The sequence below is a fragment of the Macrotis lagotis genome, chromosome 3 (assembly GCF_037893015.1).
Source record: "Macrotis lagotis isolate mMagLag1 chromosome 3, bilby.v1.9.chrom.fasta, whole genome shotgun sequence".
Taxonomy (NCBI): Eukaryota; Metazoa; Chordata; class Mammalia; order Peramelemorphia; family Peramelidae; genus Macrotis; species Macrotis lagotis.
In genome coordinates, this window is record NC_133660.1 from 211,491,730 (window position 1) to 211,509,135 (window position 17,406).

Genomic DNA, 17,406 nt, shown 5'->3' on the forward strand with positions numbered 1-17,406 from the left:
GACACAGTATTTACCAATAATGGGAAATCGATAAATCCTTGCTGCTTGACCAATTGACAACTTCATGCTACAACTGATTGAGACGTAAAGAGATCTCCTCCTCCTCCTCCTCCTCCTCCAGGTTTTCTTCAGTAGACATCTCTCAATCCTCTCTAAGAGGTTATAAAGGGACAGAAGCACAACATTCATTGAAAGATATAACCTAGGGGCGGCTAGGTGGTGTAGTGGATACTGGGTTCAAATCTGGTCTCAGACACTTAATAATTACCTAACTGTGTGGCCTTGGGCACTTAACCCCATTTGCCTTGCAAAAAAAAAACCTAAAAAAAAAAAAAGAAAGATATAACCTAAGTTCTAAACCAAGGCTCGTCACTCTGTAAGTTCATCTCATTGACTGGGGAAATTCCTTGACAAACCCAATATAGTTTTTCCTATTGGTAACAGAAAAATCCAAGACCTTTGCAGGGGAGGAGGAAGAGGAGGCATGGGGGGGGGGGGGGGGGAGAGAAGTCAATGCACTGCACTTTAGACAAATTATTTTGACATCTCAGCGAAAGACAGATTTGAGTTGGGAGATCTTAAAAGCCGGAAACTAGTTAAGAAGTTCAGGTCATAGTTAATGACAGCCTGAATTTGAATGGTAGCTGTGCAAGTGGAGAAGAGAAAATGAAGGGGGAAAAAACCTGACTCATAAAAAAGGAGGTGGGGAAACCCAGTGAGGAAAAAAAAAGAATGCTTCAGAGGAGGAGCCCTTCATTTTCTAGTCTGCCTGTTAACCTTATTTTGGTTTTTGATCACAATTATTTATATTCCCATTCCCTCCTCCTATCCCTTCTTTGAAATACAGTTGCTAACTCCTACTTAGCAAATAATCACTTGCTATAATTCAGAGGAAATAGTAATAATGCTCACATATTTTGAGTTTTATGTCATGTTATTTTTTTCATTCCTATTACACTTCATTGAGGTAGAGAATACAGATCTTTTTATCAAATAAGGAAACTAAGGCTCAGCAAAGAAGAGAGCCAAAGTCATCTATCTAGTAAGTGTAAAAGCCAGGACAGAACCCAAATCTTCTAACTCCAGATTCAAGTTTTTTTCCCCTCACTGTACTACAGCTTTGAAGCTATATGTTCCCTGTTGGAGTTCACACCCACAAATATTGGGGCTCAGCATAGGATGTCTGAGAAAGAATTCACAAGATGCAGGCTCTCTCCCAGGCAAGTAGGCATTATATTGGACACTGTGATGACACAGTGGACTGAGAGTAGGGAGAAACTTTAGCAAAAAGGGATCTGACATATTTTCATTTATATAGAGAGAGAAGGAAAAGAGAAAAAATGTTCTCAGTGAATGATTAAATCTATCAGGCTGAACTGGATGTCAGAAGTTGGTATCACTGAAGGACAGTTAGAACACATCATAATTTATAAATGTGCTTGTTAAGGAGGGCTTTCAGATATCAAGAAAGAACCCAGATGCTGATAATAGGTAATTAAGTTTCTAGACAATGATGGCCTTAAGAAAGTCTGGAGCAGTGGGTACTGATAATGGGAATTTCCAGTTCTAGCAAGCACCTAGGAAGGACATTCAGAATAGATCGGAATGTTGGGGAGGGGCTCATTTTGGGGATCTCCCCTTCATTTCCTACCCAAGATTTAACATTTCTCCGACGTGAATATAACAATATTTTTTCCCAAATTTCTTTGATCTCCATGAACTTTTGTTTCTAATTGAGTCCAACTCTATGTGACTCCATTTGGGGTTTTTGTAGCAGAAATACTGAAGTGATTTACCATTTCCTTCTTTATAGATGTAGAAACTTAAACAAATAGGGCTAACTGGCTTGCCCTGGGTCAAACAGCTAGTAAGAATCTGCATCTTTGTCCACAGAAATGAATAAAATCAGTGTTTTCCCAGTGAAACATATAAGATGCTATGTACCTATTTTAAGTGAAGCTGCCTTATTAAGATCTTTTCACTGAATTTGAATGGTAGCTATGCAAGTGGAGAAGAGAAAGGGAAAGGGGAGTAATGTGAATTCCCTTAGAAATGTAACATCCCGAGGCGGCTAGGTGGTGCAGTGGCTAGAGCACCAGCCCTAGAGTCAGGAGTACCTGAGTTCAAATCCAACCTCAGACACTTAATAATTACCTTGCTGTGTGGCCTTGGGCAAGCCACTTAACCCCACTGCCTTGCAAAAAAAACCCTAAAAACAAAAAGAAAAAAAGAAATGTAACATCTCAAGTATAGTAACAAGGGAATACGTGGTGGCAAATGTATTAGAACTGACCCAAGATCCTGGAGCTTTATCATTGTCTTGGTGCCTCAATTTGGGTAAATCCCTTAATCTCTCTAAGTTTCAGCTTCCTGAACTATGAAATGAAAAGATGAGACTAAATAATTTCTGAGGTCATTCCTAGCTATAATTATCAATGTTCCAAACTACTTTCCAGTTCTGGCTCTAAAATCTCACAACTATAAATGGGGGGGGGGGGTAAAGATATTTGCATTACATTAGACCTAAATTAGAAAGCTTTTCTATGTATCTGTTTAGCTTCCCAAAACATATTTCCTTGAAAAAGGAAATGTGACAGAGCCATTCTCGAAATCTATTTAGTAGGTAGAGAAGGGAACAGAGAGAAATGTTCTTTTAAGGTTAATCTCAGCAACTAATGTTTTCAGATTGCTGTGTACAAAGGTTTAATGAGTTTTCTACAAATTTCTCAATATCAACACTACTCACTGGATTGTTGATTTTAGAGGGGCATAAAATGTCCTTTGTATTCTCTTTATTTGGAGGGGGTAGGATTTTTAATATAAACCAGTGCCTAGATGGACCCACTGTTTATTTATAATAGCAACAACTGAACAAAGTTAGGTTGGAAAATAATTTCTTAAAGCAAACTGCATAAATCAGTCTAGCAGACAGAACATTACAGAAGTCTAATAGCGTGACAATATATGACAGATAAAGTAGGACTTTCAGTGCACTGTGTTGAAATAAATAGTATTATCAAGTATCACTATTTGCCCCTTTAAAGGTAAGGGGTACTGAGACCTTCTGCCCTTCTAGCTCCAAATCCAAGGCAGCACAGCTTCCAGCCCATTTGGCCAATAGGTTGTAGACCAAAGGAATAGAGCCTGGGGTGGTGATAAACTGGATTAGAGAAAGGCGATATCCCACCTCAGACACTTAGTAGCTGTGTGAGCCTGGGCACTTTCCCAGGTTCACACAGATAAGTAGCATAGGCAAGATTCAAGATTTCCTCCTGACCCTTAGAGTAATGGTATACCTATTATGCCTCCTATTAATTTTTTCCACTACATTTTACTTTTTCCCTCTACACAAATACTTATGGAAGGAAAGGGGACATCAATCAATTAGATATTGTCCAAAAGAAGAGTGAATGGAAATCCTCCTTTTGGTCCAGAAATAATATGTCCATGCATTCAGCACTAATATTCTTGGAATTCAGTGGGTTCCCCACAGAAGAACAACACATTAGATTTTCTAACTGACTTTTCTTTGATTTCATACAAATAAATTGGTCTGTATTTATATGGTTCTGTTATTCTATTTATACCAGAATTTGAACTTTTCATTCTAAATATGGATCTAAGTATGTTATTTCTCTGCTTAAAAATCCTAAATGCCTGCCTCTTATCTATAGGAGCAAATACCTAACTAGTCTCAAATTTAAGATCTTCTACTAAAAGAATCTGACCTACTTTTTAAGTCTCATTTCATACTACTCCCTTTCATATAGTCCATATTCTAGCCAAATAAATCTATTAACTATTTCTCAGTCTTATCCTGCTTTCTCTTGCCTTCTCTTTCTTGCACTTCCAGCAAATTCTGTACATTCCTTTCTTCATCTCCACCTGCTGAAATCCATTTTCTCCTTAAAAGCACAATTTAAATGACATTTCTTCTGATTCTCTCTGGACTACCTTCCCAGATAAAATATTCTCTCACTCCTGAAACTTTTATACATCCCTCTACCTGGATATCTTCTTTGATTTTATCAAATACTTGTACCTTATTAATTGTTGTACATGCTATTTTCCCTTATTAAATAAAAAATTCCCCAAGGGTAGAGATTATCTTTTTCATCTAGCTTCGGCACTGCTATAGTGATAAGCACAAAAGTGCTTAATAAATCTTTATTGAGTTTAATTATGCACAATTCTGAAAGGGTGGATACCAAGAAAAGAACTGCTTTCAAAATTATTTTAGGTTGGCAAAAGAGTGTTTTTAGCTATCAAAAGATCAGTAATAATCTTGGTTGCTTCTTAATTGTTGGGAGGGAAAAGTACATCCACTGTCATAGCCAAAATGCTATTTGCTTTGAATCAGTCCCAGAAATCAAACCACAAGCAAGATAAATTATTCCCAATTATGTTCAATGCCAGTATAGATACTGGCACCCTAGCACAGGGCATTTTACACAATAGTCAATCAATATTTTTTTAGGGTTTTTTTTGCAAGGTAGATGGGGTTAAGTGGCTTGCCCAAGGCCACACAGCTAGGTAATTATTAAGTGTCTGAGACCGCATTTGAACCCAGGTACTCCTGACTCCAGGGCCAGTGCTTTACCCCATCAATCAATATATATTGAATGAATGAATGAATAACTTGACTGCCAAGTTGGACGTATTTTCCCAATACTGGCAATGTACGTACAATCTACATTCTTGAAAGAAAAGTCCTGGGCCTCACCAACTTCACATATTATCCTATGTAACATAGCTAAAAAAAGACACTCCAACTGTTGCTTGTGATGAAGAAAGAACAATGAGAAAATGTGTATGTTGTTCTCTTTCAAGTCTTTTTATTCCTGAAACTTGGAGAATTAAAGTATTTAAGTCAGTGCTATATGAACAAGATTCCCAATGTCACCCATTTCCCCCCTCCTTTTCCACCTGAGTATTAACATTGTGTCTTCCTGAAGTTAGAGACCACTATTTTTTTAGGTTTTTGCAAGGCAATGGGGTTAAGTGGCTTGCCCAAGGTCACTCAGCTAGGTGATTATTAAGTGTCTGAGGCCAGATTTGAACTCAGATACTCCTGATTTCAGGGCCAGTGCTCTATCCACTGCACCACCTAGTCGTCCGAGACCACTATTTCTTTGTTTGTTTCTTTTAAACTTTTTTTGGAAACCATTTAGCCCCTTTTTTACATTTGTACTCTCCTTCTCCATCCAACTTTCCCCATTTTATAAGTAAGAAGTTAACCCTGATGTTGGTCAGGCTTCAACTTTTCCATCGACAATGGTGAATTTGGGCATCTAACCAGTTTTGAAGATTCAGATACCAACTGAAGGATCTCCACTCCCCACACTTATTTAAAAGGAAGATTAAGACACTGCAAAGCTATTTGAAGATAACAATAATAACTGAAATTTATATAGTTACTTGAAGGTTTCCAAAATGCTTTATATTCTATCTCATTTGATCTTCAGAACATGAACATTTACTTAACCCCATGATACAGATGAAGAAACTGAGGCAGCTATTGGGTAAATGATTTGCCCTAGCGAGTGTCTGAGGCAAGATTCCACACTCAGGTTTTCTTGACTCTAGTTCTGGTGCTCTGTCCACTATGTCACTTAGCAGTCACTAGTGAATTGAACTTCTACCACTTCTAGAATTGTCAATGCTCTTTAAACTCACTACTGCCTAGTACCTCCTTTCTTTTCTTTTTTGAGAAAAGTTTAAGAAAAGTTTCCAAAGTTGTCCATCAGCATGAGATTAACCAGTTAAAACTATTACAAACTGATCTGGTGCTGATGGACAGCTCAACTAGACAAGGGTGGAAAAGTGAATTCTTCTTTACATTTTTGCATATCCCATAATCACCTTGCCTAGGGACCCATAAACAATTTTTTTCATATGACCTTGATTCACCAAATGGTAAAATGAATGATTGTGCAATTGTTGTCCATGTTCCATTGAAGAAATAAAATCAGCTAACATTTATATAAAAATTAAGCAATTTGTAACTCTATCCAAAATGTTATAAACTGTGAGTATCCTTTAGACCAACAATTAATATATCTAGAACTCTAAAGAAATAAAAAAACATAAAGAAAATTGGGGCAGCTAGGTGGCACAGTGGATAGAGCACTGGGCCTGGAGTCAGGAGGATCTGAGTTCAAATCCAACCTGACATTTAATAAGTTGTGTGACCTTGGGCAAGTCACTTAACCCCATTGCCTGGCCAAAAATAAAAAGAAAGAAAGAAAGTGATCCATGTAAACAGAAATATTCATAGCAGCTGCTGCTGTAATGACCTCTGGGATGTTGGAATACATTATTCCAGAAAGAAGCTAAAAGCAATCAACATATTTAAGGATAAACAGCAATTTTAGCATTAGAGGAAATGGTGGGTAAAATCTATGACTGATCTATTTTTGAACCAATTAATTTCTCTTCAGAGACAGTTTCCATGTAAGTCAACTTCCCTAATGTCACATGGGAGATGGCCCTCTAAGTCAATTAGTGGCTATTTGATGTACTGGAAGTAGGAGTGAGTTCCTAAGAAGTGACATTTATCAACTGGGGCAAATGTGCTTTGGGAAAGTGAATATGACTAAGTCCACAGACAGTCACATCCTTAGGAAAATAAGATAGAATTTATTGATTCATCTAACATTTAAATGGGATTTGAGTATAGGCAATGCTCAGAGGCAAATCATAGGATTTCAGAATCAAAAGGGACTTTGGAGGTCAGTTACCCATCAGATACAGGAATTCCTTCTTTGATATCCCTAACAGGTGGTTACACAAGGATTAATTAAATGAACTAAGGATTTTTAACCTGACAAGCTTCTTTAAAGGGTTCATGATGGCTGTCTTCAAGTATATAGACAGTTGTCATGTGAGAATAAAAAAAAAAACTTCTGCTTGGCCCTAGGAACTAGAACCAGGAGCAATGAATAAAATCTGCAGAACAGAAGCAGCTAGATGGTACAGTGGATAGAGAACTGGCCCTGGAGTCAGGAGGAACCAAATTCAAATCCAACCCTATATACTTACTAAGTGTGTAATTCTGAATATGTTAAGAAAGAGAAGAAGAGAGGGAGGAAGGATTCAGCTTGATGTAAAAAAAAAAAACTTTGTGACAATTAAGAGTTGGCCTAAAAATGGAATAGTCTGCCTCTTGTGGTAGTGAATTCTCCATCAGCTAATATAGAGCAAATTCCTATTCAAGCTGCAAGATGGTACAGCACATACAGTGCAGGAAGTTGAGTCAGGAAAACTTGAGTTTAACTACTGCCACAGACATTCCCTAGTTGTGTTATCCTGGGCAAGTCATTTGGCCTCTCTGATCTTCAATTTCCATATCTTTAAAATGAGGATCATATAAGTAGCTACTTCCCAGGATTGTGGGGATCAAATGAGTTAGTATCTGTAAAGTGCCTTAGAGTGGAATTAAAATGTTAACTATCTTTATGAAATAAAGACTATACCAGATGATCTCTGAAGTTCTTTTGAACTCTCAGATTCTATCATCTGTAGTATTAAAGAGATTACTACTTAGTAATAAAGAGATTACAACTTAGTGAAGCAGAGCATTCTACCACTGGACAGTTGGGAAATATTCTTACCTATATTAGGTATAATTTGCTTCTTTGTTATTTTAATGCATTGGTCCTACTTCTCATTTGTGAAGTAATACAAACTAAATCCATTCCTGCTTTCATCAAACAGTCTTTCAAATTTTTGAAAAAGGCGATTGTGTTTCCCTCTAAATATAATCTTCTCCAGACTAAGGCATCCCCATCCTCATATGGTGGGGTTTCCACACTTTACAGTATCCTGGATACACTTCCCTGAATGACTTCCACTTGACTAGAGTAGTCACTCATTGTTCATTCTGGATCCTGAGCTCTAAGATAAGAAGAACCCACCGAAACAAAGTGGAATTCTTTAGAATACAATGAAGTGTATGTAATTGAAATAAAAAAGACAGCAGTTGAGAGATTGCTATCTAGCAAGCATGTGGAATAAAGGCAACCCCATAGAGAAGCATATTTGGTAGGGGCTGTTTTGTACCAAAAGAAGTTTTACACCAACCAGTGCCCCATAGTTTATTATCTTCCCCACAGAACCTTCCCAATACCTGAAGACAACTACTGTTTCCTTCTCCTGTCCCCCTGCCTCAAATCTTCTCTTCTCCAGTTTACAATTCCCCATTTTTCTGATTGTCTAAAAATTAGAATTGTCCAGAAGTGGAATGGGTTGGCAAGAAAGTAATGAGAATCCTCATCACTGAAAGTTTTCAAGTGGATACTGTCTGTGTACACTTGTTGAAAATGCTATGGAGAAGATTCTGGTCCAAGTTTGAACTGGGTTTCATAGCCTCTAAGGTACCTTACAGCTCCAAGATTCTGACTTTCAATAGGACTCATTTCCCCAAATTCAAGATCAAACTATGAAGTCAAATTCTCAACCTAACTCTGAAGCCTGGTTCACTGTCTTTCCTAAAATTATAAAATATGTGTTATAAGCAACCAGTTTTTAGCAGAAGCATGGCATAGTAATTAAAGTCCTAGACTTGGAGTTAAAAAAAACAAAGCCTTGGTTCAAATTCCATCTTAGTTACTAGCTGTATGATCCTGAAACTGGTCACTTAATTTTTCTGGATCTGTTTCCTCTTTTATAAATAAGCAGTCAAAATAGCACCTACCTCACAAAAGTGTGGGGATTAGATAGGATAATATATGTAAAATATTTTGTAAACCTTAAATTATTCACTATATAAATGTGAGTTGTTAATATTATTATTATTAATAGTATACATTAAAAGGAAGCACAATGTACTGGAGAGAGGGTTGTTGTTGAAGTCAGGAAAATGTGGGTTTTAAGTCCTTCCAAACTGGCTGTTTTATCCTGGGCAAGTCATTTATCCTCTCAGTACTATAGGTAACTCTTAAACATTCTATGCTTCAAAAAATGTGCCAATCTGCCCTGGGAGGGGACACTGCCTCACCTCATCCTAATGCAAGTGCAGCTCCACTTCTTAGCCCCTATATCTCAGGTCATACATCAATTGATACTAGCTAGCATCATCCTTTGCTAAGGTTATTATTCTTCCTGTCTCGATTACCCTTTCCCTTTCTATATTTCCAGAGCCTTCATTTATCTCCTTCAAGCCTCACCTTTATACTCCTTGAAGTGAGTCCCACTGCCAATAAGCTTTCCTTCCTTTGAGTTTGCTCAGCCCTGGATGAGTGTAGCCTATCCCCACACTACCATTTGATGACTATCTGGTCATGTTCTTCAACTACTATCTGGTCTCTCACCATGTTCTTCAATTAAAGCAACTAAATTGCAAGCCAACATGCTATAATACTCTGCTTCCTTTGTGTTCCTCAGGCATGCTAGGTCATGCACTTGTCCAGACCTAATCTAGGCTTATTAAACCATCGTATTTCCAGTATATAGGTACACATTTCCACTCTGTTCAAACATTGGTCCTTATCTAGAATGAGTTCTCCATCTTCTCCACTTAGTTGTCAGAGATCTCAAACTTCAATCTGCAGACGTGGACGTGCTTCGTGATCTCCAAGCTATATTGTGCAACTCTTTTCCCTTTGTTAAGTCCAATTCAACAGACAAAAAAATATTTATTAAGCACTACAGTGTATGGCATTGTGCTAAGCACTAGGAGTGAAAAAGCAAAAGAGAAAAAGTCACTCCATTAGAAGAGCTTATGGTCTAATGAGACTAGAGACAAGAAGGATACATCCTGGACCCCTAATTATATTGATTGAAGCACAAAGGAAAGATCAAGATAAAGTCCTCTAGGAAGAATTTGAAGGGAGAAATCACCTTCAACTTCAAAATTCAATTAACTGACAGGAGCCTGAATGGAAGAAAATTCAACAAGTCAAAGTGGGGTAGGAGGAAGGTGGCATGAATAGAAGATGAACTACAATAATATAAAGAGGCAGGAGAATGAAGAACTTTATCAGAGAAGGGCCAGTGATCCAGTTTTGGTTGGAACTTGGAAGTACATGAAGGTAAACAGTGGAAAATCATGCTAGAAAGATAGATGGGAGCCAAAGTCTATAATTTGATCCTTAGAACTTGTATTTTTTTTAGATGAGTTCCCCCCACACGGATGAAATCAAACACCTGTACCCATCCTACCTTACCACCCCAATCCTGAATAATAATAATTGGGTTTTGTTGTTCAGTAATATCCAACTTTTTGTGACTCTGGAGACCATGCTGTCCTTGAGGTTTTTCTTGGCAAAGATATAGGAGTGGTTTACCATTTCCTTCTCAGGTGATTTAAGACAAAAAGAGGTTGTGATTTGCCCAGTTAGAAGAGTCTGTGGTCAGATTTGAGCTCAAATTTTCTTGACTCCAGGCTCAATATTCTATTTACTGAGCTATCTGACTGCCTCACTAAATTATCATTAGAATCCACTAACAATTCATGAGTATACTTACACCCATGTATCAGGACAGTCCTTTTGAAAGCTGTATGTTGGATAGGTTAGAGAAGTGATAGACTAGCTGCCAGAAGACTTTATGAGGCTATCACAAAAGCATAGGTAAGGGATGATAATGATTGGAAGTAGAGTGGTAGGATGAACAGAAAAAAATATATGAATGAATGGGTAAGAGAGGAATTGTGATTTTATAATTCAAAGCATTTAGCATCTAATCAACTATGTGGGTGGAGGGGATAAGTAAAGGTAAAAGTCAAAGGAGACTCTTAGATTTCCAGTCTGTATACATAAATAATAGGATTAACAAGATTTCTGGTAAAGGAATTTAGGGTTTTTTTTAATAATAGTGCAAACAGATAACATAAATTTAAAACAAAGATGTGATCTGAGCCTGCAAAAACTGAATGTTATTCTTCCTTCAAGCTCTAGTTGTAGTCTCATCTCTTCCACAGAACTTTCCCCAAATATCCCAACCCACAACTCCCTCTTTATGCTCTGATCTCCTGAATAAGTGACCTGGAACCTAATATATTTTGCTAAAAATTGTTGCCTGTGGGTTTTGTGTGACTCTGACACTTACTAAATGTGTAATTCTAGGTAAGGTACTCGAGCTCTGTGTGCCTCAGGTATCTTCCTAGGACTTATTGATGAAGGGAATTCCCCATGCTAAGAAAAGCACAGATGCTGTATTGTTACATATCTTTTTATGTAGATGTTCTGTTTCCCAAACTAGACAAATGCTCATGCCCTTTTTCCCTTTGAATCCCCACAGTATCTCATATATATTTGATGAGGATGATGATGGGATCTTTATAAAATGATTAAACAATGATTCCTCTCTAGGTGCCTTCCAAATCTATGTATATAGACAGTAGAGTTAGTTGAGTATCAGATCCAAAATAGAGATCACTATGACCACAACAATTCTTTGAATAAAATACTGAGTTACTTGGAATAACATACACTAACATGTAATTATAGCATCAAACATAGGGCTATGTTCATAAAGACATTTGATCAATATATGTTTAATGAATGAGCAAATGCACTTATCGATCCACATATAATTGTAGCAGCAAGTTTAGGAATATTCATTTTTTTAAACAATTTAGTGGCAAGATTTCCAGAGTTCTCAAGAAGCTAATTCTGCATCACTAAAGAAAGTTGTATTACAAGGCTTTGTAACAAGGCTCCCTAAGAATGAGATTTTTGCCACAACAATCAGAAAGAAAAATAATCATTTTTCTCATAACCAGTACAGGTGATAGAATCAAATCAAATATGTCATAGGGTTAAATAAAGTATATTATAATGAAAAGATCACTAGATTGGCAGTCAGAAAATCTAGATTCTAGTTCTAGCAGTTTCTCTGTGAGACTTTGACTACATCATTTCTCAATTTCCTCATCTGTAAAATAAAGGAATTGGACCAAATAATCTCTAAGGTCCCTCCAACTTCTGATATCCTAAAACTCTTCCTAGCCGGGGGGGCTAGAGCATTGCTCTTGGAATCAGAGAAATCCAAGTTCAAATCCTGCTTTATTTTGTGGTCCTGAACAAGTCATTTAGCCCCTTTCAGCCTCAATTCCTTCACCTGTAAAATTTGGAAAACAATAGGACCTTTTGTTTCAAGGATCAAAAGAAATAGGGTATATAATACATTTTAAAGTGCTATATAAATGTTAAGTATTTTTTCCAGCTTTGATGATCTATGATCTTTCTTCAAAGGTACCTTTCTACTCGGACATTTTAAGATTCTCTGAAAGTAAATACATAAGAGAAAATTAAAGGCTGAAAATAAAATTGTTTTTAAAAGACAAAAAATTGATTATCTGTTTTCCAGAAGACTGATTCAAAGCTGGGATTTATGTGGAAGCACACCTTCACATTTCACTTCCTTCTATTAATTGCACAGTCAGTCATCATGTATCACGGTAATAACTTGTTCTCAATCGGAATAGTTCGGAGATGAAATACACTTTCTTCACTGTGTGAGGCATTGCAAAATTAAGCAATTTTTTAACATCACTATCAGAAGATTTTCAATTATGACATGAACTTATCCAAATTTCATTTTTGAAACCTATTTCTTATTTTAAATGAACTTTATATTCTCAAGCACTTCAGACAGAGTTTGAGGTAGCAGATGGAGAGCTGACTTTTGACCCAAGAAGTCTTGGGTTCAAATCCCACTTCTGACTCATACTTATGGTGTGGCTCACTTAAGCCCCAGAACTGAAGGTGACAGCCTATACAGGAAGAGAAGAATGTCCTCACATAGGAGTTTTCTATACCAATGAAATCACACATCCACACCCTCTGCCCTTGAATTCTCATCTCCAGGTGAAAAGTTCCCTTAAGAGAGTTCAGATTTAATTAGAACTTTATAAGCAAACACATTTCCAAGCTTTTTAGAAAGAGCAATTAGTAAATAAACCACAATTCTCTTGCATTTGCCAAGATTTAAAAAGGAAATTAACTATTTTAATCATCTTTAATTTTTAATACAGTATTTTAACATAATTTTGTAAACCAATAGCATATTCTAGAACACCAAGGAAACAGTCTATCTTCACTATAATGACTATTTTTCAAGGAAAAAAATTCATAGAAGAAAAATGAAATTTCAATGCCTGGTAAGTGGACATTTGGAACAACAGCTCTAACATTGGCTTGCAGTTCTGGCCCAGAACTTTAATCTAGACATATATCACAGCAGAAAGATTGCAACCTTCCCCAGCCCGCAGCTCAAAATGCAAATAGCATGAAGAGACAAATTGAAAGCAATCATCCGTTCCTGTGTGCAACTTTAAGTCTGCCAGCATAAAAGCAGTATATTTTTTGGATAAGGAAAATGTCTTTTTTCTTAACTCTCTACAAAGGCTGATTCCTAACAAGCCTAAGGAAGGGACCCCATGTTGAAAATCAGATCAATAAATGAAAGGTAACCCCATTATCAATATAACCTATATTTATTAGTCCTTCGGAGCACATCAAGAAGGATTCCATAGGCAATAAGCACATCCGTTTTCAAGCTTTTTAGAAAGAGTAGTTAGTAAATAGTAAATAGCAGTTAGTAAATGTGCACAAACACATTAGAACAGACAGTGATACTGAGATAAATTCCCCTACCCCACCCTTGGGTCTCTGGAGTTTTAAAAACCAATCCAAACACAAGTCACTGGACAAACAGTTTGTAAAATCTGTTTTAACATCCTCGAACAATTCAAGCTTGCTGGTGATGGAGAAGAAACAAGATGGTGGGATTGAAGTTGTTCCTTTCACTTTCATGACTTTCCAAAGCATTTTAAACACTGGACAGATATACAGAAAAGGTAAGTGACACCTGACCAAGGAGTGCAGGTGTTTGGATGTTCGGGTTTATGTGTGTATCTAAGCCTTTGCAAATGTACCTTTCCAAGAAGCAAAGTCCTTAAAGAGTTTAATGTAAACCATTGGGAGTGAAGGGTGTGATCTTGCCCAAAGAAATCTCCCCCTCACAGTCCAGCTCACCCACTGAATCTGCTGCAAGATCATGATTTTGGGAAGTTTGGGAAATCTGAGACATCCTGTCAAAGGGACCATCATCATTTCCACTTACAGAGTCAGCCACATTAGGGATCATGTTGACATAGGCAGTGGCAATCTCTTTGTGGAATACCGTGTCCTGGTTGTAAGAGATGAGCTCGTTGCTAATGTTCACTGTCTCCACTTGGGTTCCAGCACAGAAGTGGCTGCACCCCAGAAGGTTGGCAAACACCTTCCGAAAGTCAGCATTGAAGGCGTAGATGATGGGGTTGAGGGATGAGTTGGCCCACCCAAACCAGACAAAAATGTCGAAGGTCGTCTCACTCACACAAGGGAAGCCGGCCTGGGGGTCCCCGGGGCGGTCGCAAAAAGGAACCATGCAATTCAGAATGAAGAATGGGAGCCAGCAGCAGACAAAGACCCCCATGATCACAGAGAGTGTTTTTAGGACTTTGGTCTCCTTCTTGATGGAGGTCTTGAGGCTGTTATGATGCTGGCAGTCCATTCGGTTGCTCCGGCAGCTCTGGGCATGCTCCGCAGCCCTTTCCAAGGAGGAAATCCTCCGGATCTGCACCTGGGCTATGCGATAAATCCTCGTGTAGGTCACGATCATGATGGCCACTGGGATGTAGAAGCTGATCAGGGAGGAGGAGATGGCATAAGTCCTGTTGAGGCTCGAGTCACAGTTCTCCCCCCCCTCATCCAAGAGGCCCTCTGCCTCCTCTCCCCACCGGGTCCCATTGGGGAAAGTGGACGGAGGGGACTGGTTCCTAGCCACCCCCTCCTGGTCCTTGTGCCAATTGAGCTGGACCGGGATGAAAGAGATGAGGATGGACAAGGCCCAGGCTGCACTGATCATGACCAGGGCCACCCTCTGGGTCATCTTACGCTCATAGCGGAAGGGGCTAGAGATGGCCCAGTAGCGGTCCACGCTGATGACGCAGAGGTTCAGGATGGAGGCGGTGGAGCACATGATGTCAAAGGCCACCCAAACGTTGCAGAAGGCCCCGAAGGGCCAGTAGCCGGCCACCTCTGCCACGGCTTTCCAGGGCATGACCAGGAGGGCCACGAAGAGGTCCGAGATGGCCAGCGACACGATGAAGACGTTGGTCATCTTGGAGCGCAGGTGTCGGTAGCGGATGATGGCCACGCACACCAGCACGTTGCCCAGCAGGGTCCAGAGGATGAGCAGCGACAGCAGGCTGCCCGTGACTATCTGCGCCGGCCCCAGCGCCCCCCGGCCGCGCCCCCCCCGCCCCTTCGGGGCCCCAGGCTCCGGCCGCGGGCAGCTGCAGGTGCAAGAGCAGCAGCGGCGGGTACAGGGTCCGGTTCCTCCGGGGCGGGAGAAGCATGGCGAGGGGCACTCGGGGGGCGCCGGGCACCGGGCGGCACACACTTCAGCCCAATGCCCCCGGCGAGGCCCCATTGGCGCCCCGCGGGCGGGGACCCCTCCGGAGCCGGGGGCTGCCTCCCCGCCGCCGGGAATCCGGCACCGGGACGCGGGGAAGGTTTCGGGGTGCCAAGAGTGGGGCTCCGAGGCCCGGCTCCCCCGCCTCCGCCTGGAACTCCGGGCGCCCCCTCGGTTGGGCTCCGCGTCCCGATCCCCCCCCCCTCGGGAAGGGGTAGGAGAAACTGCCCACCGGGAGGGAAGCGGGGTCCCTCTGTCCCCCACCTCCCCGGGAGCCCGGCCCCGCCGGGGCGGCAAAGCGGCTTTCCACTGGTGTCCTACCTGCCCCCAGTCCGGGGCGCCCTGGGCGGGGGGCCGCCGACCGCCCCAGCTCTCGCTCCCCCCCGGGCTCCCCTTGGCACCGCCGCCGCCGCCGCGTCTGGGATCGGAAGTGAAGAAAGAAGAAAATGAAGAAACACCCCGGTCCGCCTAGCCTGGGAATAAGGCTCCCCAGCCGGCCGCTCCTCCCCCCCTCTTCTCTCCCCTCCCCGCCCCCCGCGACCCCCTCTCCCTCCCAGCCGCCCCGCACCGAGCTCCCAGGCGGGGGGCAGCACTTTCCGCCTCAAGGGGAGGGCTGCAAGGGCTGCGGTGCCAAAGCCCGGAGTCGCATGCCAAGCGGTGCCCGGCAGCGGGCCCCGTGGCCCCCTGCCTCCCCTGGCTCGGCTTCTTAAGCACAGCCACCTCTCAGCGGCAGCCACGTGGAAGCTGCCCAGCCTGATGCGACGCGAGCTTAGAAAAAAAGAGAAAAGCAAGACATCAGGTGGGATGGGAGGTGGGGAGGCGCGGGGGCAGAGAGCCCAGAGCCCTGACTTGGGGGCGGCCAGATGTGGCTGCGCCTGGTGAGCCAAGTCTTGGGGAGGCCGCTTCACCTCTTAGGGCATCAGGCTTCTCACCTGTAAAATGAGGATTGAAATAACTGCACCATCCGCCTCTCGGGCTTCCCGGGAGAACCTTGTAAGGGTGAAGCGATGTCATCCTTCCCGAGAGCATCACTTCCCACAGCCCAGGGCTGATAAGGCCAGGTAGCTCAGATGGCCCTGCTTCTGCTCCTAGGACCAAGCCTATTTTTCTCTTTTTTTAAACTTTTTTTGCAATGCAAATTATTATTATTATTATTATCATTATTAAGGTAAATATTAAGCATCTGAGGCCGGATTTAAACTCAGGTCCTCCTGACTCCAGTGCGTATTTCTTTTTTTTCTTATTTCTTTCTTTCTTTTTTTAGGTTTTTACAAGACTGCACAGCTAGGTAATTATTAAGTGTCTTGAGGGCAGATTTGAACTCAGGTCCTCCTGACTCCAATGTGTATTTCTTTTTTTCTTATTTCTTTCTTTTTTAGGTTTTTACAAGACCACACAGCTAGGTAATTATTAAGTGTCTTGAGGGCGGATTTGAACTCAGGTCCTCCTGACTCCAGGGCCCATGCTCTATCCATTGTGCCACCTAGCTGCCTCTCCATTGCATATTTCTTAACTTCAGTTATCGTAGAGTCATTTTAAAAATATACATTCATTGAACTTGAGAATTGTAAGGAATCTCAGAAGCCACCTAATGTAACCCTTATCAAAAACAGACTGTCCATCTAAGGCATCCCTGAGAGGTTCTGACCCAGTCTTTCTATACCTCCAGTGATAGAGAGCTCACTATCTTGAAGCAATCTATTCTTTGACTGTTGTTATTTAGTCATTTTTCAGTCCTTTCTCATTCTTCATGACCCCATTTGGGTTTTTCTTGGCAAAGATACTTGGAGTGGTTTTGCCATTTCCTTCTCCAGCTCATTTTACAGATGAGGAAACTGAGTCAAACAGGGTTAAGTTGTTTTCCCAGAGTCATATAGCTAAGAAGTATCTGAAACCAGATTCTTAGGAAGCTAAGTTTTCCTGACTTCAGGTCCAAGCACTCTATCCACTGCACCACCTAGTGCCTAATTCTTTGATTGGACAGCTCTTATCGTTATAGAA

General features: G+C 40.9%; 1 protein-coding gene across 1 annotated transcript; it reads right to left on the reverse strand.

Annotated features, from left to right (window-relative positions):
* Positions 1-12,664: 12,664 nt before the first annotated feature.
* Positions 12,665-15,349, reverse strand: DRD5 (dopamine receptor D5). Its single transcript, XM_074227494.1, is given in 2 exon segments — positions 12,665-15,249; positions 15,251-15,349. Coding segments are annotated over 2 exon segments (1,437 nt in total). The 3' UTR covers positions 12,665-13,911.
* Between the last annotated feature and the right edge of the window lie 2,057 nt (positions 15,350-17,406).